General features: G+C 41.9%; 1 protein-coding gene across 2 annotated transcripts; it reads right to left on the bottom strand.

Annotated features, from left to right (window-relative positions):
* Positions 1-6,873: 6,873 nt before the first annotated feature.
* Positions 6,874-17,706, bottom strand: nploc4 (NPL4 homolog, ubiquitin recognition factor). Of its 2 annotated transcripts, XM_058621225.1 has the most exons (17): positions 17,352-17,688; positions 15,981-16,061; positions 14,099-14,208; positions 13,488-13,724; positions 13,352-13,400; positions 13,176-13,270; positions 12,978-13,101; positions 12,713-12,892; positions 11,997-12,083; positions 11,712-11,783; positions 11,501-11,627; positions 9,856-10,016; positions 9,694-9,765; positions 9,520-9,612; positions 9,289-9,405; positions 9,103-9,205; positions 6,874-9,025 (listed from the first exon to the last, which is right to left on the bottom strand). In XM_058621225.1, exons 1-17 carry the CDS (start codon positions 17,364-17,366, stop codon positions 8,868-8,870), a joined length of 1,881 nt encoding a protein of 626 aa, XP_058477208.1. In that variant the 5' UTR covers positions 17,367-17,688; the 3' UTR covers positions 6,874-8,867. The 2 variants fall into 2 exon arrangements, with proteins under 2 accessions (XP_058477208.1, XP_058477209.1); XM_058621226.1 differs by lacking the exons at positions 6,874-9,025; positions 9,103-9,205; positions 9,289-9,405; ... (1 more) ...; positions 9,694-9,765; positions 9,856-10,016 and adding exons at positions 10,046-10,813; positions 10,917-11,378 and having other exon boundaries at positions 11,457-11,627; positions 17,352-17,706.
* Positions 17,707-18,014: the final 308 nt, after the last annotated feature.

The raw sequence follows: 18,014 nt of genomic DNA, 5'->3' as shown, positions 1-18,014 counted from the left end.
TAAAGTTGTAGACCGCTATATTGAACCCATTACAATATCCGACCACAGTCAATAAATTTAGCAAATGAAAAACGACTTAAACAATGGAGAATGAATGTTTCGCTTCTGAATCAGCCCGAGATAGTTCAAAGTATAAAAAAGATTGGAGCGAATATATGGAACATAATGATAATGGAGAAGTCTCAGTGTCGACCTTATGGGAAGCAGGAAAAACTGTGCTGAGGGGGAAGTTAATTGCTTTGTCATCCAAAATTAAAAAAGATCGTAATAAAGAACAAGGAGAACTAGAAAAACACACACAGGAGTTGGAAAAGGAGCATAAAAAGACAAACGACGAAAATATTCTGAAATCTCTTACCCAGCACAGACAGACGTTAAATGATTTATTGACGCATGAGGCTGAGGGTGATTACGTTTTGCCAATCAAAAATACTATGAATTAGGAAATAGGGCCAGCAGACTATTGACATTTCAGTTGTGCAAGGCACAAGCTGATCGCACGGTGGCAAAGATAGTACCATCCTGCCACTAAAAAAACACTGTCCCACCCAAAAGATATAGCAGAAGCCTTTTCTGTTTACTATGAGACACTTTATGATTCAGAAGAGACAACAAAACAGAGAGGATTGATACTATACTAGGAAAAATTAAGTTACCCAAATTGACTGAAAATGATTCCAAGCCAATGAGTGATCCAATCACAAAAAAGGAAATTGAGGAAACCATTAAAAAGTTAAAGAACAATAAAGCGCCGGGAGTAGATGGGTACCCAGGTGAATTTTATAAACATTTTCAAGATGAAGTTACGTCCCTCTTACAAAGAGTATTCAATTATGCACTTGCGAAGAACGACCCCCCAAAATCTTGGTCTGAAGCAATAATTTCCATAATCCCCAAAGAAGGTAAGGATCCTACAAACTGTTCCGCTTATAGACTTATTAGTTTGCTCTGCTGTGACCTGAAGATTTTAACTACAATATTGTCAAAACTAATTCAAAAGTGTATACATACACTAATTAAACCAGATCAAACTGAGTTTATACCGGGTCGTCATGGGATAAACAGCATTAGGAGAACTCTAAATGTGATTTCAGTGGCGAAACAGAAACCGGAACCCTCAATGCTCCTCAGCTTAGATGCTGAGAAAGCATTTGATAGGGTGGATTGGCAATATTTGGAACACACATTGGGAAAAATGGGATTTCATCCAGATTTCATTCATTGGATTGGTGTGTTATATTCTGGACCCATGTCAAAAGTGCGGGTGAATGGATATACATCAAAGAGCTTCGGTTTGAAAAGAGGGATCAGACAGGGATGTCACCTTTCGCCCTTACTATTCGCTATTAGCATTGAACCCTTGGCAGAAATGATCAGAGCAGACCCTAGAATTCAAGGAGTATCAGTAGCTGAGGTGACTCATAAAATCTCGCTATATGCGGATGATGTTATTCTGTACATTCGTGGCCAAAAGTTTTGAGAATGACACAAACTTCAATTTTCACAAAGTCTGCTGCTTCCGTTTTTATAATGGCTATTTGCATATACTTCAGAATGTTATGAGGAGTGATCAGCTCAATTGCAATTAATTGCAAAGTCCCTCTTTGCCTTGAAAATAAACTTTATCCCCAAAAAAACATTTCCACTGCATTGTTGCCAAACAGGCTCCAGGACGCACAAGAAAGTCCAGCAAGCGCCAGGACTGTCTCCTAAAGTTGTTTCAGCTGCAGGATCGGGCCACCACCGGTGCAGCGCTTGCTCAGGAATGGCAGCAGGCAGGTGTGAGTGCATCTGCACGCACAGTGAGGCGAAGACTTTTGGAGGAAGGCCTGGTGTCAAGAAGGGCAGCAAAGGAGCCACTTCTCTCCAGAAGAAAAATCAGGGACAGACTGATATTCTGCAAAAGGTACAGGGATTGGACTGCTGAGGACTGGGCTAAAGTCATTTTCTCTGATGAATCCCCTTTCCAATTGTTTGGGGCATCTGGAAAAAAGCTTGTTTGGAGAAGACGAGGTGAGCGCTACCATCAGTCCTGTCTCATGCCAAAAGTAAAGCATCCTGAGACCATTCATGTGTGGGGTTGCTTCTCAGTCAAGGGAGTGGGCTCTCTCACAATCTTGCCTAAAAACACAGCCATGAGTAAAGTATGGTACCAGAACGTCCTCCGAGAGCAACTTCTCCCAACCATCCAAGAGCAGTTTGGTGATGAACAATGCCTTTTCTAGCATGATGGAGCACCTTGTCATAAAGCAAAAGTAATAACTAAATGGCTTGGGGAACAAAACATTAAGATTTTGTCCAGGAAACTCCCCGGATCTTAATCCCATTGCCAACTTGTGGTCAATCCTCGAGAGACGGGTGGACAAACAAAAACCCACAAATTCTGACAAACTCCAAGCATTGATTATGCAAGAATGGACTGCCATCAGTCAGGATTTGGTCCAGAAGTTGATTGACAGCATGCCAGGGAGAATTGCAGAGGTCTTGAAAAAGAAGGGTCAACACTGCAAAGATTGACTTGTTGCATGAACTCAGTGTAATTGTCAATAAAAGCTTTTGATACTTATGAAATGCTTGTTATTATATTTCAGTATACCATAGAAGCATCTGACAAAAACCCTGAAGGAGCAGACCCTGTGAAAATGTAATATTTGTGTCATTCTCAAAACCTTTGGCCACAAATGTATATTACTGACCCCTTGAATTCAATTCCAGTGCTTTTGTTCTGTCTAGCAGAATTTGGGGAAATATGGAAAGGAAAGTGGCCAACGGAGTTAGATAAAGAAGTTACATTTAATTGGTCTAGTAGGGGATTCAGATACTTAGGCATAATGATTACAACGCAACTTTACAATTATTTAATGAAAATGATGGCAGGCTGATCACACAAATAAAATCAGACTTGACTCGATGGGAGATTGTCCCTTTGTCCCTCCTAGGTAGAATTGAAACAGTGAGGATGAATATACTTCCTCGATTGTCATACCTCCTTCAATCGCTGCCTGTTTGGATACCGGCTTCCAACTTCAAAGTGTTGGATAAAATGATTTCTGCTTTCATTTAGCAAAAGAGAAAACCTAGAATTCTGGACAGAAGTTGCTCTTAAGCTCAAAGGAAAGGGGCCTTAATTTGCCTAGCCTGAAATTATACTATTGGGCGGCACAACTCGATGCTGGAATGGCTTGTACAAGACAAGGAAACAAATTGGATTGGATTAGAGAACCATGCGTGCCCGCTAGTACCACTTGAGACGATGTCATTTATGGAACAAAAGAAATGGAGAGATCTAAATATTGAAAATGAATGGATTATTTGTAGCCATAGGGTTTCGTCTCTGGTGAGGAAAAAAAACAATATCACGAGCAGTAAAAATATCTTAGATCGTTGATTTTTTGCCAAACAAGTTGGATGCTGGGTTCCAGACATGGGCAAAGAAAGGATTAATAACCTTAAACCAGATGTTTGATGGAGAAATACTTAAATCGTTTAAGCAATTACAAGATAAATATGGATTGTGTTCTAAGGATTTCTATAGGTATTTACAATTGAGGGATTACTTTTTGTCGCACATTGAATACAGTGCTTTGAAACAACAACCATCACCTTTAGAACATTTTCTGGTGAAATGTATAGAGAAGAATAGTAAGAGGAAGTTGGTATCCAATATATATAAACATTTACGAACACATTTCTCAGAAAACTCTTTAGATATAAAAGAAAAGTGGGAGTTAGAAATGAATGTTGTTATTGAAGATGAGGAGTGGGAGGTGGTGTGTGGGCAGGGTCATAAAGTCACTCATAGTCCATGTGGAAGGAATTCAATTGGAAATTAAAAATGAGATACTTCAAAATACGACATAAATAATTACATTACATTATATACTGGGTTTGACCCCAGGGGAAGATATAGGGACAAGGAAAGTCCAGCTATTACAGATTCTTCTAGTTGTGGCAAGGAAGATGATAACCCTGTCCTGGCTCAGGCCCCTAACTCCCACCCTTCAACAATGGCGAGGGAGGCAAAAGAAAGTTAATTTAATGGAGAAGATAACGGCAAAACTCCAGGTTAAAATGGACTTGTTTTTGGTTTTGTGGCTTGTGGTAAGTAGCTGTGTCTGTTTTTGTCATTTTGTGGGGGTCGCCTGTCGAATGTACTTCCACCCCCCTATTCAGGGTTTAATTTATATGGGATGTCCAAATGTGTAGTAGATCTTGACTAGGTTTGTATGTTTTCCGAGACACTAATTGTTTTTCGTTTTTGTTTTCTCTCTGATGTTGTTTTTTATATGCATCATTTTAAATAAAGAATGTTCAAAAAAAAATTTGAAAATATTTTAGCTAAACTTAAAACATTTCTTTACAACGTCACATTTTGGATTTGAATTTTTGTTTTTCGTCACATGATAAAAACATTAAAAGACATTTAAAAAAACCATTATATAAGTGTTTTGTTTTTTTAAAAAGTCGTGAATTTTTTGGCATTACATTTTTGTAATGTTACAAAATTTGATTTTTTTTAATGTAAAAACATTAAAAGACATTTTTTTAACATTACTAACATTTTTGAAACAACATTTTTAACATTTTGATAATTTTTTTAATGCTAGTGAAATGTGAAATGTTTTAGCTAAAGTAAAAAAAAATCCAAAGTTACAGTTCATAAAATTTTGGATCAAGAAAGTTATTTTGTATCGTTATTGACACAATTTTCAAACATTTCTTTTAGTCCAGAATTTTAGTTTTCCTGAACTTAAGAATCGTACAGATCGCGGTCACCTTGCGTAGTCTGGCAGCACGGTGTTGTGGTCGTGCAGCAGAAGATCTTTGACCTGCGTCATGATGGCGAACTTCCAGTTGTCCAGGACCAGAGTGAGGTTAGAGCACCCCCTGCTGGTCACTTTGTCCACTGCAGAACACAGAGAGACCCAGAAGACACACAGGAGACGGACAGATGGACACGTTAAAGAAAAAAAACATGCAGACTGAGACGCTCGTACATCCAGGGTGGGAGTTCAAGCGGTGGCTCATGGAACACATGTGGCGCAAAGCAAAAAGGTGCAAAATATGTGATTCCTCTTAATATTAGAAAAAATCTAATCAGTGACAAGAGTGAGTGTGAGTGTGTTAGTGTGTGTTAGTGTGTGTGAGTGTGTGTGAATGTGTGTGCTGCTGCTGCTTACCCTCCTTCCTTAAATCCCACTCAGGTCTGTGGATTATTTTTGGTTTCGGAGCCACAGACAGAATCAAAGCAGACAAGAAGAAGAGAAGTGCTGCAGGTTTCATCGTTCACTGATCAAACAACAACAACAACAACAAAAAGTCACAGCTGAAATAAAACAACAACCAGCAGAGAGAGAGAAACAGACGAGAGTGAAGCTGAGAGTTTGAGAGCAGAGGTTTTTATCAGAGGAGGGCGGGTCCTCAGTGGGACACACCCACATTAGCTTCACACACAATGTTTTGGTTTTTCAATGATGTTACAACATAAACTTTAATGACTTTTCCAACAGGAAAGTGAAGTTTTTAAACCACTCACTCTCCCACACCAAACCTCATAGAGAAAATCAGTGATTTTAGCTCGCGGGACACAGGAGCTGCTGGTCTACTGCTGCCTCGTGTGGTCACTCTGTGTCACTGAGGTTAATCTGAACAAAGGATTTTAAACGCCGAATTGACAGAATCACACATATCAAGTTAGTGATGGAGGCAGCAGTGGATCAACAACTCCGGTGTGTGTGATGTTAAAATCACTGATTTTCTCTATGAGGTTTGGTGTGGGAGAGTGAGTGGTTTACAAACTTCAGTTTCCTGTTGGAAAAGTCTGTGTCACAGTGAGATAAAGACGTGAACACGTTCTTAAGACACCATAGACTTAAAATGACGTAGATTTTATGAAGTGAGTTTGATTTGTTTCTCAGCAGCAGGGGGCATCACCGGTGTGTGTGTGTGTGTCAGTACCTCATACAACCACACACAAAAAGGCTGAATTATGCCTCTAAAGGAGCGTGGGTTTGGACAGGGCACCTCGACCTGAGTCCTCTGGGAGTTTGAGGCTGTTTGATGTTTCACATTCCTGCTCTTCATCTGGACTCCACCTGTCTGACCACAGCAGCACATGTGTTCAACGACAGGTAGAGAAGTCGTGTTAGGTTCACAGACTGTGGGGAAAAACGAGCTGTTTACGGTCTTTTCACAACAGAAAATCACGCATCGTGTCTTTTTTTTATTCTTCACTCACTCCTCTAAACGTTGCATTTATACGCAGTTTGCCAGCAGCAGCTTTGGATTCTCAATTTACACTGAAATTCACCCTGCTGCCACGGCAACAGCATTGGGGAAAAGAGTTAGCAAAAAAAAAAGCAATTTATCATCATCAACATATAAAAGCTTTTTTGACTTTGATATGATCGATCACGCTGAGAGAAGTCCATCAAAGCAACACACCAAACCCCATAGAGAAAACCAGTGATATTAGCTCACAGGGACACGGGAGCTGCTGCCCCTTGTGGTCACTTTGTGTCACTAAGTTAAGTCTAAATGAAGGATTTTAAAAGCCAAAGTGATAAAATAAGACATTTGAACTTAGTGATTGAGGCATCAGGGGATCAACAACTCCTGTGTGCTGTGATGTTAAAATCAGTGGTTTTCTTGGTGTGGGAGAGTGAGTGGTTTACAAACTTCAGTTTCCTGTTGGAAAAGTCTGTGTAACAGTGAGATAAAGACGTGAAATATGTTCTCAACGACATCGTAGACTGAAATCATTGTAGACTTTATAGGCCGAGTCTTTCGTTAAGAGGAACGCTGTCAAATTGTGACGGCATGTGAATTCTGTTCTATTCTTTATATAAACAAACAGGAACCAATGACATGATGTGCAAAAAACATTTTTTTGTTTATTTTTTATTCATTTTTTAGATTTTTTTTTCTCTCTATAATTTTGTTTGAAATCCAGATGAAGAGCAGACGACGGCGTCCGTCGTGAACTCAGCCGCGACGCGACGAGCAGAACGAGTACAAAAGAAAAAAACCACACAGGAAACAGTCAGCGCTGTGCAGTCATTACTGTGACGTCAGAGGAGTCGCTCTCAAGTGATTAACACACACAGGAAGGGGGAGGGGCTAGAAGAACGACATCAAAGAAAAAAAAAAAGAAATCCAAACATTTCTCAAAATGAAACTACGACTAAAATCTTGTCACTTCATCAACTTTAAACGTCTCATAAATATCGTTAAACCTGCAGATCGCGACTCATCATGACAAACAGAGAGGCTCCTTCGCTCGTTTCCTTGACAAACATCGGTGGCGTAAATCAAAACGTGATGGAAATTTGTGAAATGAGTCGTTAATTTGTTGTACCGTTTTTATTTTAACGTGGAAATAGATTCATTTAATTTGCGAGAAAAAGCCGTTCTTACGTACGAACGCAGAGGAAACCTGAGAAGCTCGTTTCCATGACAACAACGAGGCCGGTTTACGTCGACTTATTTTCAGTGACTCCATTTTTTTGTTTTCTTTTGCAGAAAACAAACAAAAAAGAAAATCACGTAAACAGACGTGTGCTGGGGTTTTTAAAGATAAACTCGATAACAAACATCGGCGGCTTAGATCAAAACGGGATGGAAATCCGTGAAATTAGTCGTTTATTTGTTGTAGCTCTTAAATTTTATGTAGAAAACACAGACGCCAGATTTGCATTGGCAGCGCGAATTCACACAAAAACGGGAATGAATTCTGGAGAACGCGGGACACATTCAATGACAGGCAAATTATTTGGTAAAGTTCAATTCGCGAAAATTTCACAGAGGAAATGGAAGTGAATAAAAAACAATTTTAACCAGATGCTATCCCGGCGGACTGTGATCTGTTAAAGGGTAATTTCACCAAAATTAATGTGTAAACAAAACAAATAGCGTAAACCTTTGAGGAACTTGGTCCAAAATTACAGTGTTTCCATGCTTTGCGAATCCTGGTGACGTACAAATGTCGCCTTCCCTCTAAATCCACGCCGGTACGCAGATGTCGATGTGTGGAGAAATTCGTTAACAGATTATAGCTTTAACGTATTTTTTTTTTGCTCTCAGGTTGAGTGAAGCGTGTCAAAAAACGGGAAAACAACGACGAGACGACGACGTGTGACGAGAGGAAAACCACACAGATTTTAAATTAGCTACATGTTGCGTATGTTCAAGTTCAAACCACAAAAAAAGTTGTGAAACTGCCCGTTTTTAAATTGTTTACGTTATTTTACACTGAAGATAAACTCAGAATAACTCTGAGATTTGACCGATGATTGTACGAAGGTTCTAGAAAAAGCCGAGTTCCACGCCAAAGATTCAGAATTTTTAAGTTATCGCAACTATCCGATTTTTTTTGTCTTTTTATTTAAAAAAAAATTGGACAAAAAAAACCAAAAAAAAACCCAGGCTGAATTAAATAAAACGTTTCCAAACACAGCAAAACTTTCCAGAAGACGTGGTGAGAGTGGGCGGGGCCCTGACGCCAGAGAACGTCCGGCCCTTTCCTGAGACATCACATCAGGATTTTGTTATGGTGGTGGGGGGGCGGGGTTAGTGACGGAAAAGAGCCTCGGTCCAAAGTGCTTTCCGAAACGTCAGCCGCTGCTGGAACGAGGGATTAAAAAAGAAGATGGATTTAAACGTAAACAGCTGCGTCTGTCTGTTGCCACAGCAACCGCTCAAGTGGGAGGGGCCAGAGGCTTTGACAAGCACGAGGCCAATGAGAGCAAATCCAGAAGCGGCAGCCGGCTGGTCCAGGAGCGGTGATGTCAGAGGGCTGTGGGTGGGGTTTGTGGAGAGGTGGGAGCGGGGTTTGTGGAAACAGGGCGGGGCTTTGTTGTTGTTGTTGTTTAAGTGCGGGGCAGGCTGCACATTTCACAGTGCTCAGTGCCAGGCTGGTTCATGAAAGTGCAGTGAAGACACGACCACATGGACGAGGAAGACGCCGGAGCCGAGTCTCCGCCCATCGCCGCGTAACCGGAGCTGGACGGCTGCCCGCCCACCGTACCTGAGGAGGGAAGAGAAGAATAGTGAACTTTAGTGGTTTTCAGGGCAGCAGAGTGACGATGTGGGACGGGGACTCACTGCACAGCTGCTCGATGGTGGCCCACTGCTCAGACTTCTTCCAGGTCTGAGCCAGGTCCTCGTTGGAAGTTCTCACGGCTTCAAGGAGCAGCCCGATGCTGTCCTGCAAAAACAACCACAGACGATGTTTTTACACCAGGTCAGAGAGAGAAACGCCCTCGCAGACGCAGAGGAGGCGGAGCTTACTCTCAGAGGCATGACTTCGTTGGTGACGAGGAAGAGGAGCAGGTGGAAGTCCGACACCACGTCCAGGAACGATGACGAGGTGCACTGGGACAGGTACGTCGCTAAACTGTGGAAGTCCTGGACAAAAACATGCAAACGTCACACACGTCAGACGTGTCTCTGTCCAAGTCCTTGTTTGTGTTTTTGTAGAACCACGTATGTACAATGTCTCTCTCTCTCTCTCTCACTTACTTGTGTCTCTCCGATAATGTCCCGGTTCTCGATGTGGAAGGGCTGAGTGGAGCGGAACGTGTACTGAGGATCCTTTGGGAACGTGGTTGTGATCTTTAAAAGACAGGAAGCAGAACATTAAGACGCTGCTTAAACACACGCATGTGTCGAGTGTGTGAAACACTTTTCTCTCACATCGATGATGAGATACTCCACAGGAAGAGGCCGCGCAAGAAACGTGACGTCATTTCCAAACTTGTCTTTGTCCTGTGGGATGAAGACAGAGAGAATCTCTCACACCCTTTTTTCCTCAGAAACAACAACACAGCAGCGACGGCTGCACGTGTGACCTCTGACCTTGTAGAAGACATCTGGGACGTACTGCTCGGGGCTGGACTCTTTGGCGTAGCCCAGCTCGGGGGCGTCTTTGCAGGGCAGCAGGCACTCGTCTCGCACCAGCGCCATGCACTGATTGGACACCTGGTATCCTTCAAAGTGCACCTGGTTGTCTGGACTTCCTGCACACGAGAGCACGCAGACGAGCGCCGAGTCATTCGTTTGGACGAGGAACAAGCGATTGGCGCAAGTTTCTCTTTAAAAATCAACTCCAGACATTGTTAGTGATGTTCAGGGCTTTAGACGGAGCATCGAGAGAAAAACTGACAGAACACGTTTTCTTTTTTAGTTCACTTTGTTTTTTTCTGGATCTGCATTCACGACAAACAAAGTCAGTGTAAGAAAGGTTAAAAATAACAACAAACAAACAGACACGACAAAGACGGTGAAACATCATGATATCATTTTCAGAATCTCCAGCTTCACATGTGCAGCTCGTTTGTCTTTGCACGTGTGACAGTAAAACACTCTGACATCAGCGCTGGCTGCTGCACGAGCATCATTAGTGCAGAGTGAAGCGATGAGGTCATCGCTGAGCATTAATAAACCACAGAGAACATGTGGCTTCTATCACACTGTTCAACACCAACACAAACATATACACTTATATATACACATTTACTGTATATGTTTATTCAATATTAAGTGAGCCGCAGTGAGGAGGGAACAGCAGCAGCTTCAGAACAGTAAAAGATGAGACACTGATCCATTACCAGTGCATAAAGATCACTACAGTGATCAATAATAATAATAATCATCAAACCTTTACTTTGTACTTTTACAGCATTTTTAATAAATAATTCTGACTTTTTTTAAATTTAGATTTCTGACTTTAATCTCAGAATTCTTTAAAAAAAATATTTTCATAACAAACGTTCACATGTGACCCTCCTTCTGACTCAGATATAAAGTAGAGAACCTCCTGACTCAGATATAAAGTGGTAAACCTCCTCTCCTCCTGACTCAGATCTAAAGTGGTGAACCTCCTCTCCTCCTCTTGACTCAGATATAAAGTAGAGAACCTCCTTGTCTCCTCCTCCTGACTCAGATATAAAGTGGTAAACCTCCTCTCCTCCTGACTCAGATCTAAAGTGGTGAACCTCCTCTCCTCCTCTTGACTCAGATATAAAGTAGAGAACCTCCTTGTCTCCTCCTCCTGACTCAGATATAAAGTGGTAAACCTCCTCTCCTCCTGACTCAGATCTAAAGTGGTGAACCTCCTCTCCTCCTCTTGACTCAGATATAAAGTAGAGAACCTCCTTGTCTCCTCCTCCTGACTCAGATATAAAGTGGTAAACCTCCTCTCCTCCTGACTCAGATCTAAAGTGGTGAACCTCCTCTCCTCCTCCTGACTCAGATATAAAGTGGTAAACCTCCTCTCCTCCTGACTCAGATCTAAAGTGGTGAACCTCCTCTCCTCCTCCTGACTCAGATATAAAGTGGTAAACCTCCTCTCCTCCTGACTCAGATCTAAAGTGGTGAACCTCCTCTCCTCCTCCTGACTCAGATCTAAAGTGGTGAACCTCCTCTCCTCCTCCTGACTCAGATCTAAAGTGGTGAACCTCCTCTCCTCCTGACTCAGATCTAAAGTGGTGAACCTCCTCACCTGAAGCCACCACTGTCACAAACTTGGATCCAAAGAATCCGTCTCGGGAAAGTCTGCAGGGGTTGGAGTGTTGGTTCTGGAAGTATCCGGCCATGATGCACTCCTCTGAGCTCAGGTAGTGTGAGTCCTGACACAGGTGAGAACAAACATGTGACGCATGAAGGAGAACGATCACATGACTCGATCTCTGAGTGAGCTGCCGTGTCCTCACCTTGTTCCTCGTGTAGCGGACGGTGCCTATCCTCGTGTCCTCGGAGAGCAGGTCTGTAAAGATCCAGCCCACCTGAGAACCAGGAGAGAGGACACAGGTGAGGACTAAAGACAATGCTGCTGCTGCCACCTAGTGGTAACAACTGACCCACATTTGACCCTTTTCACAGTAACTTTTCATGGACTTTTTGTGAATAAGTGAATAATGGAATGGTGGAATATTCCATACAATAACAGGAGGGCTGGTCTGAGGCCAGTGAGGGGGCGGAGTCAAACTGAAACTGACCTTGCAAAGCCCCAGTTTGGCAGCAATTTCATCCACAGCTGCAGCTTTGGGATCTTCCAGCAGCTCCAGACTGTTCTGAGTGGCAGTCTGTAACAGAGTGGTGAAAAATAACAGATGTCAACAATCAGTGCATCAGACACATGATATTAGAATGAAGGAGAGAGAGAGATTATTTCTACATCTCCTATTAATCAACTTATTTTCTCATCATAAAATCCCCAACTTCATTAAACTCAAAGGTGGTTTACAGACAGAAAGACGGACATACAAGGGGTCTGACTGTTTACAGGGTCACAGGTCATATTCATTTGGAAGGTTCCAATATGAGGAATCTGTCACATGTATGTTCAAAAAATGCTGAGTCACCACTATGAGTTAGTTTGGAGCTAGTCTTTGTATATGAAGCAATGCAGGGCATGAAACAGTAGTTGGCGTCGTAACAAACAAGTAAATGTCAACTTCACTTCTTTCTTGCACAAAGTTCAATGACCCATGTCTACTGTATTTAAGGTGATTTCCAAAAAAGGGCCTTGAATCTTTTTTCAGGGATTTCAAGGACCCGTGTGCACCCTGACACCTCAGAGATATCTCAACAAATCCCATCATATAACCCCAGTGTTGTATCATCACCACAGAGTGAACGTTGGCGCTCTGAGCCACAGACGTCACAGATGTGTCTCAGAATGAAGACGCAGCGGCGAGAAGAAGAGTCTGACCTGTGGAGGTTCGTAGATGGCGGCCACCTCGGCTCTGATGCCCAGCGGGATGTCCGTGTGCTCCGTGTATTTGCCGTACAGGAGCCCCACCCTCTGACTGCCCGTCTTCCTCCAGAAGTCCAGGAAGCTGTTGGCAATGGTGTTGTTCTCGAACATGATGTTGTCCACGTGTCTGTATTTCTGAGAGGAGAAGAAGAAAAGGAAGAAGCTTCAGCTGTGTTCTTCTCATCATCACACTGAACGTTACCTCACGTGACGTGCGTACCTGTCTGTTGAGGATGATGGCGCTGGGCTGACACTTGGTGCAGATTCCCTCAGGCCACGGAGGGTGAACGTCACAGCCAGACTTGATTTTACAGCTGATGTTTTCGAGAGCAGCAAACTTCCCTCTGCAGGACACCAACAACACGGTTACAGAGAACACAAACATGTGTATTTTAACTGAATCAAAAAACAAACTCACTTATCAGACCCGCCAGTCAGTTTGCGAAGGTATGCGTGGAATGACATGTGCTTGACCGGTGGGTCCAGGTGATTCAGATAATCTTCATCAAAAGGCTGAAAGAGAAACGATGCAGATCAGATCATCAGAGAGTCACGTTGACTTCAGCAGGTGAGGAGCAGAGCGAGTGTTCTCACCTCTAATGGAACACAGTGCACACATTTACCCAGAGCACCATGACGACACCTGTAAGAACCAGACCACGCGTGAGAATCAAGAGTGAACCCGTTCTTTAAAAAAAAAAAATAACCGTGTCGCTGTTGTTTGTCTCACAGCTGTGGATCTCTGTTCCTGTAGATCTTGCCGTCCTGTTTGGTCAGATACTGGTCGATCTCGTCCTCCTCCTGGACCTGCGGGGCGGAGGAGGAGCGGGACATCAGGGAGGAGGACGACGACACGGACGGTAGCGAGGAGGAGGAGGAGGAGGTGTGCGGCAGGGCCGTGTCCATCACCTCTCCAGAGGAGGAGGTGGACGCTCCAGACGGGACCAGATACAGCATGTCACCGTGCCTGCAGAGAGAAGAACGACGATCTGATGCTCTGAAAACAGCCATGTGACTTTACTTTGTTTAAAAACACATGATTTCCACATTAACTGGACATCAGAAGAGTCTGACAAAACACAAGCAATACATAATTAAGTTTGAATAAACGACTCAGCAGTTTTTTTCTTGCAGAGACACAGGATCAATATTGACTCTGCAGGTGAGATGACTCAGCAAAACACAGCAGTGCTCGAAACATCATGTTCTTCTTCTACAGCTTTGACAGTGTGGACAGACTCACTGCTGACCCCTAACCCCTGACCTAAACAGTGTGTGTGTGTGTGTGTGTGTGTGGACTCACTGCTGACCCCTGACCTGTGGGTGTGCGTGTGGACTCACTTGATCTTCAGCAGACTCAGAGCTTTGTTCTGAGACAGAATCTCTCCGGTTTTGTCGCGGTTCAGGTAAACAGAGAATCCATTGGTGTTAAAGCCAAACTCTTTGGCCACCTGTGGAAAACAAGAAGAAGAAGAGGACATAAGGGGGGGAAGGCGAGGAAGAGGAAAGAAGAAAGAGAAGGAAAGAGGAGAAAGAAGAGGAGGTAGAAGAGGAGAGGAAGAAAGATGTTAGAGGAACAGGAAGGAGAGGAATACAGAAAAGAAAGAGAAAGGAGGAAAAGGAGTTTGATTAGAAGGTACAACGATCGTCTGCCACATGAATAACAACATGTTTATAACCTGTTAATGACTATAACTTTATTAAACTTTCTTTGCTCCATAAAACAAAGAAATCATTAAAAACTCAATCATTTTGTGTTTGAGGACAAAAACAAGATGTTTGATCGACATTTTTTTACATTTTATGAACCAAGCCATTTGTGTGAAAGTGTATATTAATCTGTAGTTTTCTCCATCATGGGTTCAGACTGAAAATGATTCCTTCCATCATTGATCTGCATCCGTGCATTTTTAATGATGTGCAGCACAGTGGGGATTATAATCATACTTTTAGGAATTAAACTCTTGTATTTCGTCTGCGTTTCATTTTTTATTGACTGAGCTGCTCTGGCGCTGCCTTCACGGCTTCATAAATGAACGATGAGCAAACGCGAGGAAAACTCAGGGAAATACGACACTGTGCTGCACCGATGCTACACACAAACGTTCAATTATAAATGACTGGGACCAAAGAAAGCAGAGGTTGAGACCAGATTCATGTGCAACACTAAATCTACTCTATATTCACAGTGAAGATACGAATATAACCAAATATTTAATTTAATCAATTCTTTGCAATAGGGCTGCTATCAATAATCAATTACTTTATACTTGATTGATCATTAAAACAAGATTTTTTAGCTGCTTAAATGTGAATATTTTCTGGTTTATTTGCTCCATAAAACAAAGAAATCATTAAAACATCATCATTTCCAGGTTTGATCAACATTTTCTGGACCAAATAAGAACTCAATTAATCAAGAAAATCATCAACACATGAATCGATAATGAAATGAATGGCTAGTTGAAGTAAGGCTGCGACTATCAGCTGTTTTCTTGATTGTTGTTTGGTTCATAAAATGTCCTAAAAATACTGATCAGTGTTTGTCAAACCTGGAAATGATGAAGTTCTCAAATGTCCACATGATTTCTTTGTTACAAGCTGAAAAACCACAGGAACTGGTTTTAATTATTTTTAAAAAGTGGTAATTGATTAAAAATCAATAAATCTTAGAGCAGAGATATGAAACCAACCTAAACTCTCTGATCAGGAAATAATTAATAACACGTTGATTTTTCTTCAATAAAACTGTTTTTGAAGCTTCAAACCACCTCAAAACTTTACTGCAGCCATTTGTCTTTAGAAGTCTCTGCCAAATATTTTCTCTATGAATTTATGAGTTTGGTTCATAAAATGTTGATCAAACCTGGTTTTAATGATTTCTTTGTTATATGGAGCAAAGAAACCAGAAGATATTCACATTTAAGAAGCTGAAAAATCACACACACAACACACAAACCGCTTTAGTATTTAGGAAGTCATAAATAACGCATTATTAAACATTATTTTCCATTTCTAACACACCGTCAACACTATATAAATAAGTTTAATGAGCTTTGATGAATGAAGAAGAGCTGAAGTCACTGGAAATGTACAATCTTGTATTTACATGACACAGTCGTGTTGCTTCATCCGTTTACTAATATTTGTTAGATTATTCTATGACCTTGACACACACACACACACACACACACACACACACACACACACACACACACGGTACCTTCTTGAGAAAAGCAGCAGCTGTCTCCCGCTTGGTTGAAGGAATCTTCCTCATTCCATCTGGGGACTGAACCCGGACGATCTGATGAGACACAAACACACAGACAGCAGCTCATCTTCAGTGTCATTAAGGACATTTCACTCAGGTCATTTCAGGCAGACCAGTGTCAACGCTGTTAATTGCGAGTGTTCTCAAGTCTGATTTGCGTGTCCAGAGACATGAGCAGAATAAGAAAAACAAAGTCTGTTTGCTGAGCAGTGAGAATACTAACATGTCCCATTACTGTCACGAGGAAAAACTGATTTAAGCTACTTTAGTCACCTCATGAAATCACCTCAATGTCAACTTAAGTCTACGAGATACATTTTTCCAACAAGAAACTGAAGTTTGTAAACCACTCACTCTCACACACCAAAATCCATAGAGAATATCAGTTATTTTAGCTCATGGGGACACAGGAGCTGCTGGTCTACTGCTGCCTCGTGTGGTCACGTTGTGTCACTGAGTTGAAGTCTAAATGAAATTTCAAAAAGCCAAATTCATACAAAAAGACCTTTGAACTTCATGATGGAGGCAGCAGTGGATCAACAACTCATGTGTGTGTGATGAAGGTGACATTTTCTGCTATTGACTCATCTCAGGACCTAATTATTATAATCATATTCTCCTTCAAATGTATTCTATGGAAGTTATTGTAGTTTTTTGTTGTGTAAACATACAGGACTTTTAAAAGGTTCAACTCTCAAAAATATTACTAACATTTGATATGTATATTTCAGCAGTTTTTGGGTAAAGTGACATTTTCTGCTGCTAGGAACAAAGTAGTCAGGATTTTAAAGAAAGGAAGTCCAGAGCATTTGAGGATCACACGAAATGTCCCCACAAAATGAAAATGTGTCCTCACAGCCTACCACACACACAGTGGTGACAGGACATTGTGACAACGATGACAGTGCATAAACTAGTGTTAACATTAGCTCGACGAGCTTTAATATAATATCTACACATCATTTAGTGACAATAAAAACACAACATAAAGACCGAGTCAACAATGTCTTTCATTTCACACACAGACCTCATATTCCGTGTCTGTTTTTTGCCATGGGAGCTAAAAACACGGTAATGACACGGTTTTTATCTTTGTGTTGCTACACCGTTAGCTTTCCTCTTTTATTATTATTATCCAGCGGCTATGTAAGCTACGTAGAGAGCTAACATCAGCCGGTTAGCGAAACAGGCCCCACAGTCTATTATGGTGGTAGTGATAGCCGGCTAACGTTAGCAGCCGAGCTAATTGTGCTGCCTCATCACTCCGGACTCCGGCGGCTAACAGCGTTAGCATCGTCCAGCAGCGGATGTCATTGTACTCACGATATTATCAGCCATGTCGCCGTTCGGGGTCACTTCTCCCCGCAGACTTCGTCTCGTTTCGCGCACAGAACCGCACAGAAAGTACGCGCAGCGTTACAGTGACAGTGCGTGTGTTCGCGAAACTTCCATCCCGCAACTCAAACACCGGGTGTAGCAGACATTGGTGACCGACCGACCCGATTCACCACCGCCGGTCCCTCACTGCAGCCGAGCACGGGCGAAACAAGCCGTGGACAAAAAACAAACAAAACAAACGTTCCGCCTTGTCTTCTGTAGTATCGTGTCACACTAAAACATTCTTCTGACCTAAATAATCGCGATTTACGATATCACTACACATGGATATGTTTGTTTTAAATGGGCGGGGCCCTCCGTACCTTCGTTTTTATTAGTTTCTGGAGTTCTGGAGCATCAAAAAAGGATCAAGGCGAAAAAATAAATGTGTGGAAATATTAGAGTCACCATTCTCTTTATAACTAACTGTACACGCCTTTAAAGATGAAAGGAATAGTATTCCATTTTAAAAAGCATTAAAGCCTAAGTTTAAGCTTCACAAAACACCAACAAATTGAATAATATTTTCGTACATTAAATTTTCTCTAAGTGACCTTACAACCGTCTCCGTAAAGTCAAGGAACGTCCGTTTACCTTTTAATCGCTAAA

The sequence above is a fragment of the Solea solea genome, chromosome 21 (assembly GCF_958295425.1).
Source record: "Solea solea chromosome 21, fSolSol10.1, whole genome shotgun sequence".
NCBI classification, from domain to species: Eukaryota; Metazoa; Chordata; class Actinopteri; order Pleuronectiformes; family Soleidae; genus Solea; species Solea solea.
The sequence above is the reverse complement of the archived record's forward strand: the minus strand, read 5'-3'. Positions and strand labels throughout refer to the sequence as shown.